At 37.9% G+C, this 19,139-nt stretch overlaps 2 protein-coding genes across 3 annotated transcripts in view; one reads left to right on the top strand and one right to left on the bottom strand.

Annotated features, from left to right (window-relative positions):
- LOC130931637 (gamma-aminobutyric acid receptor subunit beta-3-like) overlaps nt 1-19,139 on the bottom strand; it is a 190,867-nt gene that overhangs the window by 112,809 nt on the left and 58,919 nt on the right. For both annotated transcript variants that reach the window (XM_057860567.1, XM_057860559.1), the window contains exon 2: nt 2,071-2,121. In XM_057860567.1, coding sequence (XP_057716550.1) covers nt 2,071-2,121 — 51 coding nt within the window. The remainder of the gene's footprint in view (nt 1-2,070; nt 2,122-19,139) is intronic.
- Nucleotides 5,153-19,139, top strand: part of LOC130931654 (gamma-aminobutyric acid receptor subunit alpha-5-like) — a 92,142-nt gene continuing 78,155 nt past the window's right edge. The window contains exons 1-3 of the mRNA XM_057860599.1: nt 5,153-5,346; nt 8,120-8,189; nt 16,669-16,793. Of these exons, the coding sequence (XP_057716582.1) occupies nt 5,331-5,346; nt 8,120-8,189; nt 16,669-16,793 (211 nt within the window). The 5' untranslated portion in view covers nt 5,153-5,330. The remainder of the gene's footprint in view (nt 5,347-8,119; nt 8,190-16,668; nt 16,794-19,139) is intronic.

Consider the following 19,139-nt stretch of genomic DNA (forward strand, 5'->3'; position numbering starts at 1 on the left):
TGCTCGTTTAATGTTGGCAAAAAGGCACTTGGGGACTCCACAGAAGTTTCGGCAAAATATTTTGGCGACTGATCAAACCAAAGTTGAATTGTTTGGGAGTAACACACAACACAACGTTATGTGTGGTGGAAAAATGGAACAGCTCACCAACATCAACACTTCATCCCCACCATGAAGCATGGTGGAGGGAAAATCAGGATTTGGGAATATTTTGCTGCCTCGGGGCCTGGACAACTTGCAATCATGAATGGAAGAATGAATTCAAAACTTTATCACAATGTTTTGCAGGAAAACCTGATGCCGTCTGACAAACAGTTGAATTTAAAAAGAGGATGGATGCTGCAACAAGACAATGATCCAAAACACAGACGTAAATCAACTTTAGAATGGTTTCAGAAGAACAAAATACACGTTCTGGAGTGGCCAAGTCAAAGTCCAGACTTGAACCCCATTGAGATGCTATGGCATGACTTAAAGACAGTGATTCATGCCAGACATCCCAGGAATCTGACTGAGCTACAGCAGTTTTGTAGAGAGGAATGGGCCAAGATTAGTTCTGATCGATGTGTCAGACGGATCTGCAGCTAGAGGAAGCGTCTGGTTTAAGTTATTGTGCCAAAGTGGGAGGGGGCAAAGAATATTAGATGTGATGGTTCACTTACTTATTTTCCCCCCTTCTGTCATTGTTTGCATACTATCCTCATTAAAATAAGAAAACCTATAAATGTTTGGGTAGTTTTACTTAAAGCAGAGTTTTTTTTATCTGTGTGATTTTGACAAGGATCAGATCACATTTGATGGTGATTTTTTGCAGAAATGTGAGAAATTCCAAAAGGTTCAAATTAGAGATGTCCCGATCGATGCCAATCAATTGGGTCCGATCACGTCATTTTCAAAGTATCGGAATCGGCAAAAAAATATCGGACATGCCTTTTTTTAATATATATATATATTTTTTTTAATTAAATCGTTTTCTAATTGTATGTAATGTTACAGACAAAATGTCTTACACTTAACCAGAGTCTGTAGTTTTGGCTTAAAGTAGGGCTATCAAATTTATCGAGTTAACGGCGGTAATAACATTTAAATATTTAACGCATTTTCGCGTTAAACCAATAATGTCCCCGTCATACGTATTCATAGAACTAAAAGGCAACGTAACATGAGTAGAGAGAATTTTGGCAGCCTTTGAAGCGTTTTTTTAATTGGCTAAAGCCTCTCAACCATTAGAAATATTGTGGCAAGCAATGTGGGAGGAAAGGTAGTAGTTATCTTTTTCTTAACACCCTATGTTATTTCCCAACGCAAGATTTATCAATTGGTACCACGACGCACAGTCATGGTTGCACTTCCTATCATGCATTTGGGCAGAAGTCAAATGGCAGCAGTATCATTTACTGAAAGCTCAACAAATACACTAGATGGCAGTATTTAGTCACAATATACAAAGTCACATTTATCCTTTAAGAATTACAAGTCTTTCTATCCGTGGATCCCTCTCACAGAAAGAATGTTAATAATGTAAATGCCATCTTGAGGATTTATTGTCATAATAAACACAGTACTTATGTACTATATGTTGAATGTATATATTCGTCCGAGTTTTATTCATTTTTTTCTTAATGCATTGCCAAAATGTATATGATCGGGAAAAATTATCGGGAATGATTGGAATTGAATCGGGAGCAAAAAAAAAGCAATCGGATCGGGAAATATCGGGATCGGCAGATACTCAAACTAAAACGATCGGGATCGGATCGGGAGCAAAAAAACATGATCGGAACAACCCTACTATAAATGTTTGGGTAGTTTTACTCAAAACAGACAGTTTTTTTATCTGCGTGATTTTGACAAAGATCATATCACATTTGTTTATAAAAATAAAGGTTCCTGTCAAAAAGTTTTATTGTTCCATTACATTTCATAGTGTTGGGAGGGAGTTGTCTACTCTCACTGTACGACAGAAATACCTAGTGAAGTATTTAGTACCTTTTTCAGAGAATTAACTAGAACTCATTGCAAAAGTAACTTGAACAACACTGATGTTTGGTGGTTTTTGGACCAACGTACCTGCTTGTGTCATAGATGGCGAACAACTTCTTATTTCCATCAACTGCATTCCTGAAAAAGAAAAAAAAAAAAAATGATTTTTAAATTCATAGGATCACTGAAACAGTTGTAAAGTTTGCACGTATCCATTTGGAAAGTATTTACAGTAATTTAATGTAGTATAGTAAAGCGTAATTGATTTCTACACTGAAAAAAAATTGAGCCGACCATGTATGTTTTTGGGATATGAGAGGATTAGCTAAATTCAAACTTACAAAAATAGCTATAAAAGGAGGCTGTGTAGATATTAGATATATTTATTCCCACATAATTGGTCTATTCATCTCCATATTGTTTGTTCCATTCTCTGAAAGAAGTGGGAGCTTTTCTCCTAAGGTTATTTTAAGCTGGTAACAACATACAGTAGCTATTAGCATTGTTAGCTAACACTTAGTTAGCTAGCTAACTAGTCGGGTGTCCATCTGAATATATAAAAAACCGAAAACCCTATGAAAAAATTCATTGAAAATGTGGAAAGGAAAATTGCCCCACCCAAAAAAAAAAAAAAAAAAAATTTGAGAGAAGAGTGACCCAAGAGATGACATCACAAGGGTGCATCAGAAATAGCTGTAAAGGGACTGCCGCTTCATTTTCTATGTTTCTTTTAGAATATTTATGATCGATATGGGAAAAAACATTAAAAAACAGATAAATGAATGCTGGTATATTTCTCGTCAATAATCTTGGAATCAAGAATTGAAAGGTTTGAGCAATACAAATGGGTAAACCAGTGATGACACATGATTGTCGTGATTTTTTTTTTTTTTTATGTTTTAATGTTTCACAAAAAGTGTTCTAAATGATAAAAAACGCCACAATAATCCCTCATTTTTTGCAGTCAATGTTTTTTTAAGTTCAATGTATTTATTTCCAAAGTATAATTAAAAAAAAATATATATATATAATAATAATAATAGTATTAATAAAGTATAATATAATATTAATACAAAACAAACAAAAAACCCTGAAATGTATATTTTGATAAATTGATTTTAAGCACTGCAAATTGAATAATTATGATATGAATGAAATGTATATAAAAGAAAACAATGCCTTTTACATGAATACATGCATGTATCTTAAAATTTTCAATAAAAAAAATAACACATTAGACTCCAGCAGCTCTTTCCTTGACTGATGATGATGATGATAATGAAGAAACAACTGTGCACTTCGATGAACATGGGGAACATGACACAATACACATGTGTCGAGGGATCCTTGTACAGTACTTCAAACATCCACAAATAACTGAAACCGCGAATTTCAAAGCACGAATTGGCGAGGGATCAGCAGGGCGAAGAACGAAAAGAAGTATTTGGTATCTGGCAAAATGGCTTTTGGCATATGTTTTTATTTAATTAATTAATTTATTTATTTATTTATTGGTATATAGCAAAATCACTTTTGGCATATGGTATTTTTTTGACATTTGGCTTTTTTTTTTTTTTTTGGTGTATGGCAAAATCACTTTTGGCATACAGCATTTTTTTGATAGGGCAGTTTTTTGTATGTGGAAAAACTGGCTTTTGGCATATGCCATGTTTTGGCAAATGGCATTTTTTTGGGGCATATGGCTAAATGGCTTTTGACATATGGTAGTTTTTTGGTATTTGACGTTTTTGGGGGGTTCATATAGCAAAATGGGTTTTGGCATGTGGCAGTTTTTTTGTTATATGGCAAAATAGCTTTTGGCATATGCTATTTCTTTTGTATATGGCATTTTGTGGCATATGGAAAAAATGGTATTTAGCATATAGCATTTTTTTGGTATATGGCAAAATGTCTTGGCATATGGCATTTTTTTGTACATGACAAAATGGCTTTTTGCATATTGCATTTTTTTGTATATGGCAAAAGTTTTTTGGCATATGGCATTTTATCATGTATATGGCATTATGGAATTGGGATATAGCAGTTTTTTGGGATATGGCAAAATGGCTTTTGGCATATGGCAGATTTTTTTGCAGGCCATGCACGTCCAAATTTCCCATTAATTTTAAATGTAAAAAAAAAAACATTTAAAAAAAAAAAAATTTTTTTTTTGACCATACACATACCATTACAGCGCATTGACATTCAACTGGCACCCAAGTAACGTGATGATATTGACAGCTCTACAAAAAAATGCCACATGTTAAAAAAAAATGCAATTTGCCAAAAGCCATTTTGCCATATTCCCAAAAAAATGCCTTATACCAAAAGCTATTTTGCCATACACAAAAAATGCTATATGCCAAAAGCAATATGTCAAATACCACTTTTCGTTCTCACTGTCTCTTGGGATCTGTTTTGATTTTCTTCAATGGATATGTACAGTATACATATATATTACTCCGTTTGAACACATTTTACAGTGTATATAGGTAAACCCTTCATGAAACTGTCCAAAAGTTCAAATCAAACTTTGAGCATTGTTGCTGGCCAAAACTCTGTGCATTGTTATTTTATCTATTAAGGATTTTCAGAAGGAAACCAAAATGTATAATGAATCATGGAACTTGGGTACCCTCTTATGGCAACTGTCAGGATGAATTTACTTTGAGATGCGAAGTGGATGTTGACTTTTTTTTAACCGACCAGAAAAGACAGTAATTAATTTGAATAAGTTTTATAGCACATAAGTTAAAATATTGCCCACAGAATATTGAATTTGTAAGTATAACATTATATCGATATCATATAACTTTCACATTTTTCTAATGGGGTCATGTGAAAAGAACCATTCTCATTGGCTCATCACCATCGGTGAAATAAGCCAATCAGAAAAGGCAGCAGATGAAATGTTTTGCATTTTGATTGTCGATACGAGGTGACATTTTTGAAATTGTCGAGTCGCTTTCGAACTGAGTTCTAATGTGTTCCATACATAAGCACCATCATTTTTTCATAATTCAATTTAGTTTCATCTATTTTCAAATTTGTGCCCCCTCCTCTACGTCCGTCCCCACCAATGAGAAGCAAATTCTTGCCCTCCCTTGCAGAGCTTTAATTTATTCTCCACCGCCAGTCAGAGTCACTCCGCTCTCCTCCGAGAAGAGGGTGCAGTTGCGCCAGTGCCTCTGGAAGTGATGCGAGCGGCAGCCCGTGAGCTTAGAGCGCGAAAGATGCAGATGTATCAAGTCCCAACAACATCCGACAACCAGTGAGTGGAGAACACAGACGAAACCCGGAGTTGCGGTGATTGGAAAGTGGTTGAACAGTCAAAACAACAGTGAAGGATGGAGCAGCATCCAGGTATTTCCCTTTTTTTCTTACGATTAAACTGCTGTCAAATTGGCGGGAAAGGGATATAACGAGGTCCCTGGACCCTTAACTCATTCACTCCCAGCAATTTCACTGGTGCACCCCCCCCTTCGCTCCCATCCGTTTTACTGGATTTTGACTGATTTTGCAAGGCCCACAGAAAATTCAATTCTATAGCTATATAAACATGGAACCCACCAAAAGAAAGATTAGACTCTCTTCTTTCAGCAGGAAAAAAGTAAGTTCATATGTTTTTCCATTCTTGAAAAATCAGCATTAGAAAATAGCTTAGTTTGAGCAATTTTCCAATTTCTGATGAAAAACCAGAGAAATTGAGCTTTTTGTGAAAGCATAATTTTCAAACATAACTTTGACTTTAACACAGCTATGTTTTGCTTTAGTTACAGTGGGGCAAATAAGTATTTAGTCAACCAATAATTGTGCACGTTCTCCCTCTTGAAAATATTGGAGAGGCCTGTAATTGTCAACATGGGTAAACCTCAACCATCAGAGACAGAATGTGGAAAAAAACTGAAAATCACATTGTTTGATTTTTAAAGAGTTTATTTGCAAATCATGGTGGAAAATAAGTATTTGGTCAATACCAAAAGTTGATCTCAATACTTTGTTATGTACCCTTTGTTGGCAATAACAGAGGCCAAACGTTTTCTGTAACTCTTCACAAGCTTTTCACACACTGGTATTTTGGCCTATTCCTCCATGCAAATCTCCTCTAGAGCAGTGATGTTTTGGGGCTGTCATTGGGCAACACGGACTTTCAACTCCCTTCGCAGATTTTCTATGGGGTTGAGACCTGGAGACTGGCTAGGCCACTCCAGGACCTTGAAATGCTTCTTACGAAGCCACTCCTTTGTTGCCCTGGCTGTGTGTTTGGGTTCATTGTCATGCTGAAAGACCCAGCCACGTCTCATCTTCAATGCCCTTGCTGATGGAAGGAGATTTTAACTCAAAATCTCTTGATACATGGCCCCATTCATTCTTTCCTTAACAAAGATCAGTCGTCCTGGTCCCTTTGCAGAAAAACAGCCCCAAAGCATGATGTTTCCACCCCTGTGCTTCACAGTGGGTATGGTGTTCTTCGGATGCAATTCAATATTCTTTCTCCTCCAAACACGAGAACCTGTGTTTCTACCAAAAAGTTGTATTTTGGGTTCATCTGACCATAACACATTCTCCCAGTCCTCTTCTGGATCATCCAAATGCTCTCTAGCGAACCGCAGACGGGCCTGGACGTGTACTTTCTTCAGCAGGGGGACACGTCTGGCAGTGCAGGATTTGAGTCCCTGGCGGCGCATTGTGTTACTGATAGTAGCCTTTGTTACTGTGGTCCCAGCTCTCTGTAGGTCATTCACTAGGTCCTCTCGTGTGGTTCTGGGATTTTTGCTCACCGTTCTTATTATCATTTTTGACGCCACGGTGTGAGATCTTGCATGGAGCCCCAGATCGAGGGAGATTATCAGTGGTCTTGTATGTCTTCCATTTTCTAACAATTGCTCCCACAGTTGATTTCTTTACACCAAGCGTTTTACCTATTGCAGATTCAGTCTTCCCAGCCTGGTGCAGGTCTACAATTTTGTCTCTGGTGTCCTTCGACAGCTCTTTGGTCTTGGCCATAGTGGAGTTTGGAGTGTGACTGACTGAGATTGTGGACAGGTGTCTTTTATACCGATAATGACTTAAAACAGGTGACCTCGTTAGATCCAGTCAGACCTCTTTGACAGCCAGAAATCTTGCTTGTTTGTAGGTGACCAAATACTTATTTTCCACTCTAATTTGGAAATAAATTCTATAAAAATCAAATAATGTGATTTTCTGTTGTTTTTTTTTCACATTCTGTCTCTCATGGTTGAGGTTTACCCATAGTGACAATTACAGGCCTCTCTATTCTTTTCAAGTAGGAGAACTTGCACAATTTGTGGTTGACGACATACTTATTTCCCCCACTGTACATCCCAAACATATGAATAATGTTTTCCTTTTACAAAATAACATAAAAAACAAGACAAATAGAGCTTTTGATAGCAAAGTAAAAATGTATTTACACATAACTGAAATGACGCTGTTGTGGCCATGACAGCCGGGTAAAGTTTTCCATCATCACCGCCTGTCTCATAAAGATGGATTTTTTGAGTCTCTGCGGGGTCTGCTCGGCGAGCAGCACGGACTCAACGGCATCGTCCGCTGCACTGGTGGTCCCGGCCGTTCTGCTCGGTCGTCCAGCGCCTGGCATCCCGGGCGTCCTATAGGTTGTTCTCTATTTGGTCGTCTTCCACCAGCGCCCCAGCCGTGCGGCCCGGCCGTTCGTTGCCGTTGAATCGGACTGCGGGTCTTGCCAAATGCGCTACTGCCCTCCAGTGGCCAGTTTTATTCCTTTAAAATGGATTTACAGCTTTGTGCTTTGGAGCTAAATTGAATCAGAACCCAGAGATGCCTCTTGTAAAAAAAAAAAAAAATTAAAAAAAAAATAAACGTAAAACGTCTTTGGGACACTGAAACAATTAAAAAGAGAACATATTTCTACGTTTTTGGGAGCAAATGAGTTAAGGGAATTTTTGCTGTGGCTATTTCATCTCCCAGTTGGTCCACTAAGTGTGGCGAGATGTGAGAGAATCGCAACCTAGCTGAGAAGAGGTTTGATGAAGCCATTCCTCTGAGAGCAAGTTCATTGGCGAGCTTTACAAGCTGGGCGTGATGTTGAATTTGGTTTTGTCGTTTCATTTGTGCTTGTTTGTGCATGTTCCAGATGAAAAGAAAGTGACAAGGAAGACAGACTGCTTGGCGTGGCTTCTACTACTTCTTGGATGCCAAAACAGGTAACTCACACTGAACTTTTTTTTAACCTCGTTTATTAAGAAAAAGTGGCGAAAAGCAAGGGGTTATGAGGGAACAGAAGAAAAGAAAAACACAAGAAAAGAAAGAAAAGAAACACAAACAACAACAAGAAATACACTGAACGCCTACACTAACTATGAATATGTTGGTGCTATCGTCAGCTAAATGTATTTCCGGTTGACACCATGTGGGGGTGGAGTGATTGGGAGGGGTGGAGTGTACACAAATCAACCCTGTGATCCAGAAACCAGTGATCGTGTGAATCCCTTGTTCGTGTAAACCCGTTGGCAATTTTTGGCTATTTTTAATTGTTTCAGTGTCCCAAAGACATATTTATACGTCTTTTGCGTTTTTTTTTTTTTTTTTCAAAAAAGACATCTCTCGGTCGTGATTCAATTTAGCTCCAAAGCACAAAGCTGAAAATCCATTTTAAAGCAATAAAACTGGCCACTGGAGGGCAGTACCGCATTTGGTAAGACCCGCAACCCTATTCAACGGCAACGACAGCCAAGCCGCAAAGCCGGGGCGCTGGCGGAAGACGACCGAATGGATGCCGGGCTGCGGACGTCCGAGCAGAACAACCGGTAGGACGACCGGGATGCCAGGCGCTGCACGACTGGGCAGAACGACCGGGACCACTAGATGCCGTTGAGGCCGTGCTGCCGTGCTGCTCGTGAGCAGAGCAGGCAGAAACAAAAAAAAATCATCTTTTTGAGACAGGCAACGACGAGGGAAAAGTTTAACCGGCTGTCGCGGCCACAATAGCGTCATCTTTCAGTTAGTTATGTGTAAATAAATTGTTACTTTGCTATCAAAAGCTCTATTTGTCTTGTTGTCTCTGTTATTTTGTAAAAGCAAAACATTATTGAGAGTTTTAAGATGTAACTAAAGCAAAAAATAGCTGTGTTAAAGTCAAAATTATGTTTGAAATGTATGCTTTCACAAAAAGCTAAATTTCTCTCTGTTTTTTCATCAGAAATTGGAAAATTGCTCAAACTAAGCTATTTTCTAATGCTGATATCTAAAGAATGGAAAAAGATATGAACTTACTTTTTTTTCTGCTGAAAGCAGTCTAATCTTTCTTTTGGTGGGTTCCATGTATATATAGCAATAGAACTAGGGCCGTAAAAACTATCGCGTTAACGGGCGGTAATTAATTTTTTAAATTAATCACGTTAAAATATTTGACGCAATTAACGCACATGCCCCGCTCAAACAGATTAAAATGACAGCAGTGTAATGTCCGCTTGTTACTTGTTTTTTGGTGTTTGGCGCCCTCTGCTGGCGCTTGGGTCCAACTGATTTTATGGGTTAGTACGATGAGTGAGCATGGTGTAATTATTGACATCAACAATGGCGAGCTACTAGTTTATTTTTTGATTGAAAATTTTACAAATTTTAATAACGTGAAAACATTAAGAGGGGTTTTGATATAAAATTTCTATAACTTGTACTAACATTTATCTATTAAGAACACGTTAACGGGCGGTAATTAATTTTTTTGATTAATCACGTTAAAATATTTGACGCAATTAACGTACATGCCCTGCTCAAACAGATTAAAATGACAGCACAGTGTCACAATGTCCACGTGTTACTTGTGTTTTTTGGAGTTTTGTCGCCCTCTGCTGGCGCTTGGGTACGACTGATTTTATGGGCTTAAGCACCCATGAGCATTGTGTAATTATTGACATCAACAATGGCGGGCTACTACCGGTAGTTTATTTTTTGATTGAAAATTTTACAAATTTTATATAAACAAAAACATTAAGAGGGGTTTTAATATAAAATTTCTATAACTTGTACTAATATTTATCTTTTAAGAACTACAAGTCTTTCTATCCATGGATCACTTTAAGAGAATGTTAATAATGTTAATGCCATCTTGTTGATTTATTGTTATAATAAACAAATACAGTACTTACAGTATGTATCGTATGTTGAATGTATATATCTGTCTTGTCTTATCTTTCCGTTCCAACAATAATTTACAGAAAAATATGGCATATTTTATAGATGGTTTGAATTGCGATTAATTACGATTAATTAATTTTTAATCTGTAATTAACTCGATTAAAAATTATAATTATTTGACAGCCCTAAATAGAACAGAATTTTCTGTGGGCCTTGCAAAGTCAGTCAAAATCCAGTAAAACGGCCAGGAGCGAAGGGCCTTGCTCCGGTGAAAATGGCTGGCTAAAAGCTCAGATGCAAACCAATTGCCGAGCTTTCTTTCCAGCTCCGCTGCCTCCTTTTTTTCTGATTGATGACATAAACCTGCTGCACTCTGTTACGCCCTACCTTAAGTGCACAAATATCCTTGGCCATGTTGTCAGTAAATCAGCAGAATAGCCCAATCTCATCCGTGGCTTGTCAAACATGTTCAAATCTTATTCAGTCAACGCTTCAATTCAGTGTATGTACCGTATTTTCCGGACTAAGGTCACACTTTTTTTCATAGCTTGACTAGTTTTCATTTGGCACTGCTAGAACACGAAAAAAAGGGAAATATGATTGAAATATCTTGTTGTACATTTGTATGATGACGATAAAGCTAGTCTTGATTGTTTCTCCACTAGAGAACACTCAAGCTCTTTGGACGGGTGACATTTCATTTCTGTTGATTTTTATAATCAGACTGTGATGATTTTTGTATATTTTCCCCCTTTATTCTCTTTATTCTATATCAGGGGTCCCCAAACTACGGCCCGCGGGCTGGATACGCCCCGCCTCCACATTTGGTCCGGCCCCCTGAACAATTTTATTTTTTTCAACAGTGTTATTTATTTCCTGGCTTTTTTTTCTGTGAAGAACCCAGAGAGGGTTATTTGGTTATTATCTATTTCATTAATAGTGTTATTATTATTTATGATGATTTATCATTATTTATGATGATTTATTGTTATATTATATTATATTATATTATATTATATTATATTATATTATATTATATTATATTATATTATATTATATTATATTATATTATATTATATTATATTATATTATATTAAGGGCTGTCAAACGATTAAAAATTTTAATCGCATTAATCGCAGCTTAAAAATTAATTAATCGTAATTATTTGCAATTCAAACCATCTACAGTTATGGTCAAAAGTTTACATACACTTGTGAAGAACATAATGTCATGGCTCTTGAGTTTCCAGTTATTTCTACAACTCTGATTTTTCTCTGATAGAGTGATTGGAACGGATACTTCTTTGTCACAAAAAACATTCATGAAGTTTGGTTCTTTTATGACTTTATTATGGGTGAACAGAAAAAAGTGATCAAATCTGCTGGGTCAAAAATATACATATAGCAGCGCTAATATTTGGTAACATGTCCCTTGACCATTTTCACTTCAATTAGGCGCTTTTGGTAGCCATCCACAAGCTTCTGGCAAGCTTCTGGTTGAATCTTTGACCACTCCTCTTGACAGAATTGGTGCAGTTCAGGTAAATTTGATGGCTTTCTGACATGGACTAGTTTCTTCAGCATTGTCCACAAGTTCTCAATGGGACTTTGGGAAGGCCATTCGAAAACCTTAATTCTAGCCTGATTTAGCCATTCTATTACCACTTTTGATGTGTGTTTGGGGTCATTGTCCTGTTGGAACACCCAACTGCGCCCAAGACCCAATATTCGGGCTGATGACGTTAGGTTATCTTGAAGAATTTGAAGGTAATCCTCCTTCTTCATTATCCCATTTAATCTCTGTAAAGCACCAGTTCCATTGGCAGCAAAACAGCCCCACAGCATCATACTACCACCACTGTGCTTGACGGTAGGCATGGTGTACTTGGGGTTAAAGGCCTAACCTTTTCTCCTCCAAACATATTGCTGGGCATTGTGGCCAAACAGCTCGATTTTTGTTTCGTCTGACCACAGAATGAACAATGATTGTTCAAGTCAATAATCACTCACAAGAAATTGCCAATTCGTGTTGCTGTATGTATATTTTTGACCCAGCAGATTTGATCACTTTTTCCTGTTAACCCATAATAAAGTCATAAAAGAACCAAACTTCATGAATGTTTTTTTGTGACAAAGAAGTATCTGTTCCAATCACTCTATCGGAGAAAAATCAGAGTTGTAGAAATAACTGGAAACTCAAGAGAGCCATGACATTATGTTCTTCACAAGTGTATGTAAACTTTTGACCACAACTGTATAAAATATGCCATATTTTTCTGTAAATTATTGTTGGAATGGAAAGATAAGACACAAGACGGATATATACATTCAACATACTGTACATAAGTACTGTATTTGTTTATTATAACAATAAATCAACAAGATGGTTTAACATTATTATCATTCTCTTAAAGCGATCCAAGGGCGGCACTGTGGCTGAGTGGTTAGCACGTCTGCCTCACAGTTCTAAGATCAAGGGTTCAATTCCGGGCTTCGGCCTTCCTGTGTGGAGTTTGCATGTTCTCCCCGTGCCTGCGTGGGTTTCCTCCGGGAACTCCGGTTTCCTCCCACATCCCAAAAAAACATGCATGGTAGGCTGACTGAACACTCTAAATTGTCCGTAGGTATGAGTGTGTGCGTGAATGGTTGTATGTCTCCCTGTGATTGGCTGGCAACCAGTTCAGGGTGTCCCCTGCCTACTGCCCCGAGTTAGCTGGGATAGGCTCCAGCACCTCCGCGACCCTCGTGAGGAAAAGCGGCATGGAAAATGAATGAATGAATGAATAAAGCGATCCATGGATAGAAAGACTTGTAGTTCTTAAAAGATAAATGTTAGTACAAGTTATAGTAATTAAAACCCCTTGCTTGAGGCCGCTATCGAAGCATCCTGGGCCTCCATAACACCTCAGCAGTGCCACAGGCTGATTGCCGCATTGAAGTAGTCATTTCTGCAAAAAGATTCCCGACCAAGTATTGAGTGCCTACCTGATGTAATTAATTGAAGGTTGACTTTTTTTGAGGGTTTTTCCGATCATGTTTTTTTGCTCCCGATCCGATCGTTTTAGTTTGAGTATCTGCCGATCCCGATATTTCCCAATCCGATTGCTTTTTTTTTTTTTTTGCTCCCGATTCAATTCCAATCATTACCGATAATTTTTCCCGATCATAGATCAAGATAAAAATGAATAAAACTCAGACGAATATATAGATTCAACATACAGTACATAAGTACTGTATTTGTTTATTATGACAATAAATCCTCAAGATGGCATTTACATTATTAACATTCTTTCTGTGAGAGGGATGCACGGATAGAAAGACTTCTAATTCTTAAAGGATAAATGTGACTTTGTATATTGTGACTAAATATTGCCATCTAGTGTATTTGTTGAGCTTTCAGTAAATGATACTGTAGCCATTTAACTGTTCTGCCCAAATGCATGATGGGAAGTGCAACCATGACTGTGCGTAGTGGTACCAATTGATATATCTTCTCTGCGTTTGGAAATAACATAGGGTGTTAAGAAAAAGATCAATTGCTACCTTTCTTCTCCAAATTGCTTCCCACAATATTTCTAATCATAGGGAGAGGGATTGTAAGGCTTTAGCCAATAAAAAAAAAGGCTCCAAAGGCTGCCAAAATTCACTCTACTCATTTTACGCTGCCTTTTAGCTCTATATATAGGTAAAACGGCGCCATTACAGATTGAGCGCGACAATGCGTGAGTGGGTCGTGCAGCGCATGCGTTAACTGCGTTAAATATTTTAACGTCTTAAATTTTTTTCAAAATTAATTACCGCCATTAACGGGTTAAATTTGATAACCCTACCTTAAGCCTAAACTAAAGACTCTGGATGAGTGTAACATATTATGTCTGTAACGTTAAATACAATTAGAAAACGATTTAATTAAAAATATATATATATATTTAAAAAAGGCATGTCCGATATTTTTTTGCAGATTCCGATACTTTGAAAATGACGTGATCGGACCCGATCCCGATCGATTGGGACATTCTACTTTTTTTGTATTAAAAACACTTTTTTGTATTGGTTGGATGAAATATGCTAATTTTTTGGGATAGGGATTTTTGGTTTTTCTTCATTTTTTTTGCCAAAATCATCAATATTAAAACAATCAAAGGCTTGAACTAATTCAGTTGTGTGTAATTAATCTAAAATATATGAAAGTCAAATGTTTATCAGTACATTATAGACAATAATGAATTTTATCACAATATGCTAATATTTTTAGAAAGACTAGTATATATACTGTCATATATTTTATATATATACTGTATATTAGCGCCACACAGTGTTTAAAATGGTGGGAAATTTTTGGAGTTACTTTTTGTTGTTGTTGCACATTTACAACATTTATTTAGCAACTTAAATATGTATTTTTAAATAAGAAGTTTTGGACCTGATTGTTTCAATCCAGAACTAAATGTTTAATTTAAATCTTAAACTTATATCCTGTATCCTAAATGTTAAATCAGGAAACGGTCGGAACTAAATATTTGGCTTAATATGCAAATTCACATGACTGGAGACCAGGGGTCGCGTTAACCGAATATTTTCCGTCGTTGACCGTTTTTTTAAAACGGTGACGGAAAAAACTGAAGTCCATCCGTCATTTTGACGGGTTGCAATTCACACCCCCAGACCACAGGATGGCGAGTGAGCATATTAATTAGCTATTGTCTCTCTTGATGCATGACGTCGTTGGCCTTACTCGGAAAAATGTCCCAACTAGCATTCAGGTGTAGCAAACACGGAAACGTTAGGAAGCTTTGGAGAGCATTGTCTGAGGCTACGTTCATTCTACAGGTCTTAATGCACGAATCCAATTTTTTCGTGTTTTTCCGACTCGAGTCAGGCATAGTCGCATAGACGTGGACCATTTCAAATCCGATCTGGGTCATTTTTGTATGTGGTTCAAATCCGATCTGGGACACATTTTTCCAGACTGTCGCGGCGGTCTGTACCGTCCAGTGTCCCAAATCCGATTTCATCTGTGGGTTATTAGCGCCTAGCTTGCAGTGAACATGGCTTTTGGGGAAGGGCCGGGCTTGACAACAGTCATACAAAAAATAAAAATGGGTTGAGGATAAGCATGAGAATGATCGGTTTTCTCTCTGCTCTATGTGAGCTATATTTCAACATTTCCTACACGGCCGAGAGTCAGGAGAGGGGTCTGGCTGCAGCCCGTCTCGGGAGAGTCGGGGCAAACTGCCCGTATGTGTGTGTGACATGCACGGGCAGTGCGTGCATGCTATCGATCCATATAAACTGTGAATATAAGCCTAAACGGGGATTATTTATGTCTGTTATTTGTCTCCTCCTTTTGAAAAGCAAAATATGATATCCCTGGAATGACGGATGACTTGTCATTTGTTTTGATGCTTCTGCGCACCGGCGCGTGTCGGACTGCGAATTACAGCGCATGCGTAATACTTGAATGGTCTCAATGGACAAAAGCAGTCTGAACGGGCACGCCAAAAAAAACGGATATGACAAAAAAATCGGATTTGTGCATTAAGACCTGTAGTATGAACGTAGCCTAATTGAATGAGCAGGGACAAACAGCTTGGAGTCAGAAGTACGTGCGCTATTCTCAAACCTGAACGCACCCCGAGTTTTGGATGACAAATCAGCAGAGAGTAGACACAACATGGCTGGTAGTTTCTTCAATTTATTCAGAGTTGAGTAAGTAACGCACCGCTTTTGACCAACACTGCTATTGAATATGTCATTATTATCATTTTAAAAATTTAAGTGACGGGTAAAAATAGATTATGTCCGGATTTTTATGACCCTGTCAGTCAAAATGACAGACAACGAAAAAGTCTAGCGCAACCTCAGCTGGAGACCGGAAGTAACAAAATAAAAGCTGGAGCACACAAAATACTCTTGAAATAATTTCTCCTAAATATGTATTTTACTTACATATTGTTATTATCACAATGACTCATGTCCAAGAGCAGACTGCCACCGGTGAGTAGGTTTTACTCATTTTCAAGCAACGTAAACAGACAGTCTGAGCTGGTCCACCAGCTTTTATTTTGTTACTTCCGGTCTCCGGTTATGTGAATTTGCATATTAAGCTAAATATTTAGTTCCAACCGTTTCCATATTTAGCATTTAGAATATAGGATATAAATTTAAGATTTACATTAAATATTTAGTTCTGGATTTAAACAATCAGGTCCAAAACTTCTTATTTAAAAATAAATATTTAAGTTGCTAAATAATGTTGTAAATGTGCAAAAAAAAAAAAGTGACTCTAAAAATTTCACACCACGTTTTAAACACTGTGTGGCGCTAAATGTGAGAAAATGTTGTCGTAATTTTGAGCATCCGCTGCTTTACAAACGGCGCCCCATGATTGCCACTGCTGGTGGTTACAGACAGCACTTAAATTTAATAATTCAACACACGAGATTATCCTTGTCGGCGAGGCAGCGGGTCACATTAACCACACACCATTTGACACACCTGCATTTGAACTAACATGAGGTCTTTGACTTGGACTCTCCCCTCGCAGCAGCTGCGCGCCCTCCCCTGAGGCGCCAAAGGAGGCAGCGACCAGCGACAACAGCACCGTGTTCACCAGGATTCTTGACGGGCTCCTGGACGGTTATGACTACAGGCTGCGGCCCGGTCTCGGAGGTTGGCGCATCTTCTAATTATTCGTCAACTGCATAGGCGGATCTACAATTGAGGCGAAGTAGGCGATCGCCTTAGGCCCCCAACCAGTAGGGGGCCCCCAACCAGCTGCCCTTGCCCCAACGAGCAAGGGCTTGGGCCACCAGAGCCATTAGCCCCCCCAACTATTCGTCATGTATAATTATGTCAGCATACCAAACAAACAAATAACAAAACAAAAAAGAAAGCCATTTGAATGCTGCATTTATATTATCTCTCCCCCACACACACGCACTACAATAGACTGTTCCACGACGACGGAATGAGTATCAGTCGCTTACCTTCATTTAGCGCCATTTAGCTTCGCTTGGCTACGTTTAGCATCGCTTAGCTGTTCGTTAGCTTCACTTAGCTCTTCCGTGTTTTTCACGCCACTAAGCTCGCTATTTTTACAGCTCAATTGCTACTTTGCACGTCGGCTATCGTTTATTTCGAAAACATGAGTGAAAGTGCTCTCCATGAGAGCCAAAGTGCAGTGAGGGAGAAGTTGAGAACGGGCTGCTAATGCCTCTTTAACTTTCTTGTTCTTCTTCACACCGAACATAAAATACACGGCAGCACACCTTGTGGCGAAACAATGCAGTACAGTTCCAACCAGTCATACAATAACACTCAACAGCTGGTAAACATCATTTGCTAACGAAAAAAAAAATTAAATCTATTTGTGACACCACAAGCAATGACGAAGAATGTTTTTTTACGGAGTGTTAAGCTTTTGGCAGGGCCGACCCAGGCCATTTGGGGGCCCTAAGCAAAATAATGCTAAGGGGCCCATATTTTTGGCCCACCATTTCGTCACAGTGTACTGTAAAACCCATACATGCAATCCAACCCATACGTCCATATTTTGTATATTAATCAGATTTTGTTGCATTGCATACTTCAAACTTCTCACTCCAAATGATTGTCAGTACTTACAGTAGATGGCGCCAAACCTTTTTCTAAAAGAGGACAGAAAGAAGTTAAGGAAGAACTTTTATTTTTTTAAGCTTGTAATCAAGTATCAAAACTCACAAAAGTCAAATAAAGCAAACGGGAGTAAGGAAAATAGAATATAAATTAAACAATTGCCAGATTGGGAACCCCCTAGTGGTCAGGGGCCCTAAGCAGCTGCATAGTCTGCGTATAGGCTGGGCTTGCCCTGGGTTTCGGTTAGCGGTTTAGTGAACGTACCTCCGGTGAACATTTCTAATATAAGCACGTCATGTTCGTCATATAAATAATGATTTCTGGAGTTAATCCCACATACTTCAGAATTAATATTATAATATGTTGAGTAAATACTACAGAATACAGATTCTACACTAAGAACAGCTTTCAAATGACACTCTTTATGACAAGTATGATTGGCAATGAATAATTATTATACAACTATAATGTATAGTAGTATACTATAATTATAATGCTAGAATTTTTTTAAAGAATTGTTTTGAATAATGTTGGAAAGGCAAAGTCAGTGTTCTGAATCTGTTTACTTTCCATTCTTTTGCACTAGTAAATGCTATCAGCATTTAACCTCATTGTTTATTTGTGATTAATTATTGTTATTTACATGATTATTTGTACTTTAATAAAGAATTTAAGTGTTCCAAAATGGTTCTGTGAATTAATCAGCGTAAAAAAAAAATGTCATTGCTAAATTAACATATTATAATATTAATTCTGAAGTATGTGGGAATAACTCCAGAAATCGTTATTTATATGAGCCCTAGTGTACCGGAACATATTTCCTCCACACGCTTCTCACCTTTTTAACCCCTGATCCATGAAGAGGGCCCCTGAATATGCTCGCCTTAGGCCCCAAAATGGCCTAGTCCGCCACTGGTCAACTGTATCTAATAGTCAACCTCTTGTCATTTTTAATTGGTGATGTTGGGGAAATGCAGCGCTGGCAGGTGAATAGTTGAAACGCGTGACTCAAAGCAATCACAAAGTGATCTCATCACAATGTTTCCCTTGGCAACGAGAACAAACCTTGGGAGCTGACACACATAAAGATGTTTTGTACTGTATAAGGTGATAAATGGAAAGCTTTCACTAACCTTCAGCTATATTGATCTTTTACTCCATGGCAATGTCAGTCTTTGTCTCGTTCTTCTGTACATGAACGCACGAATACATACAGTCCCTGACAAAAGTCTTGTCGCTTAGCCATTTTGTAGAAACAATTGCTAATAACCTGACTTTTAATTATTCAATTGCTTTCAGAAATGTATCATATGAAAGCTAAGACCCTCCCAAATGATGTTGAATGTACAAAAATATATTTGTTTCACTGAAAAAAGATTTATCATTTAATGAAGACATAAA

The sequence above is a fragment of the Corythoichthys intestinalis genome, chromosome 2 (assembly GCF_030265065.1).
Source record: "Corythoichthys intestinalis isolate RoL2023-P3 chromosome 2, ASM3026506v1, whole genome shotgun sequence".
NCBI classification, from domain to species: domain Eukaryota; kingdom Metazoa; phylum Chordata; class Actinopteri; order Syngnathiformes; family Syngnathidae; genus Corythoichthys; species Corythoichthys intestinalis.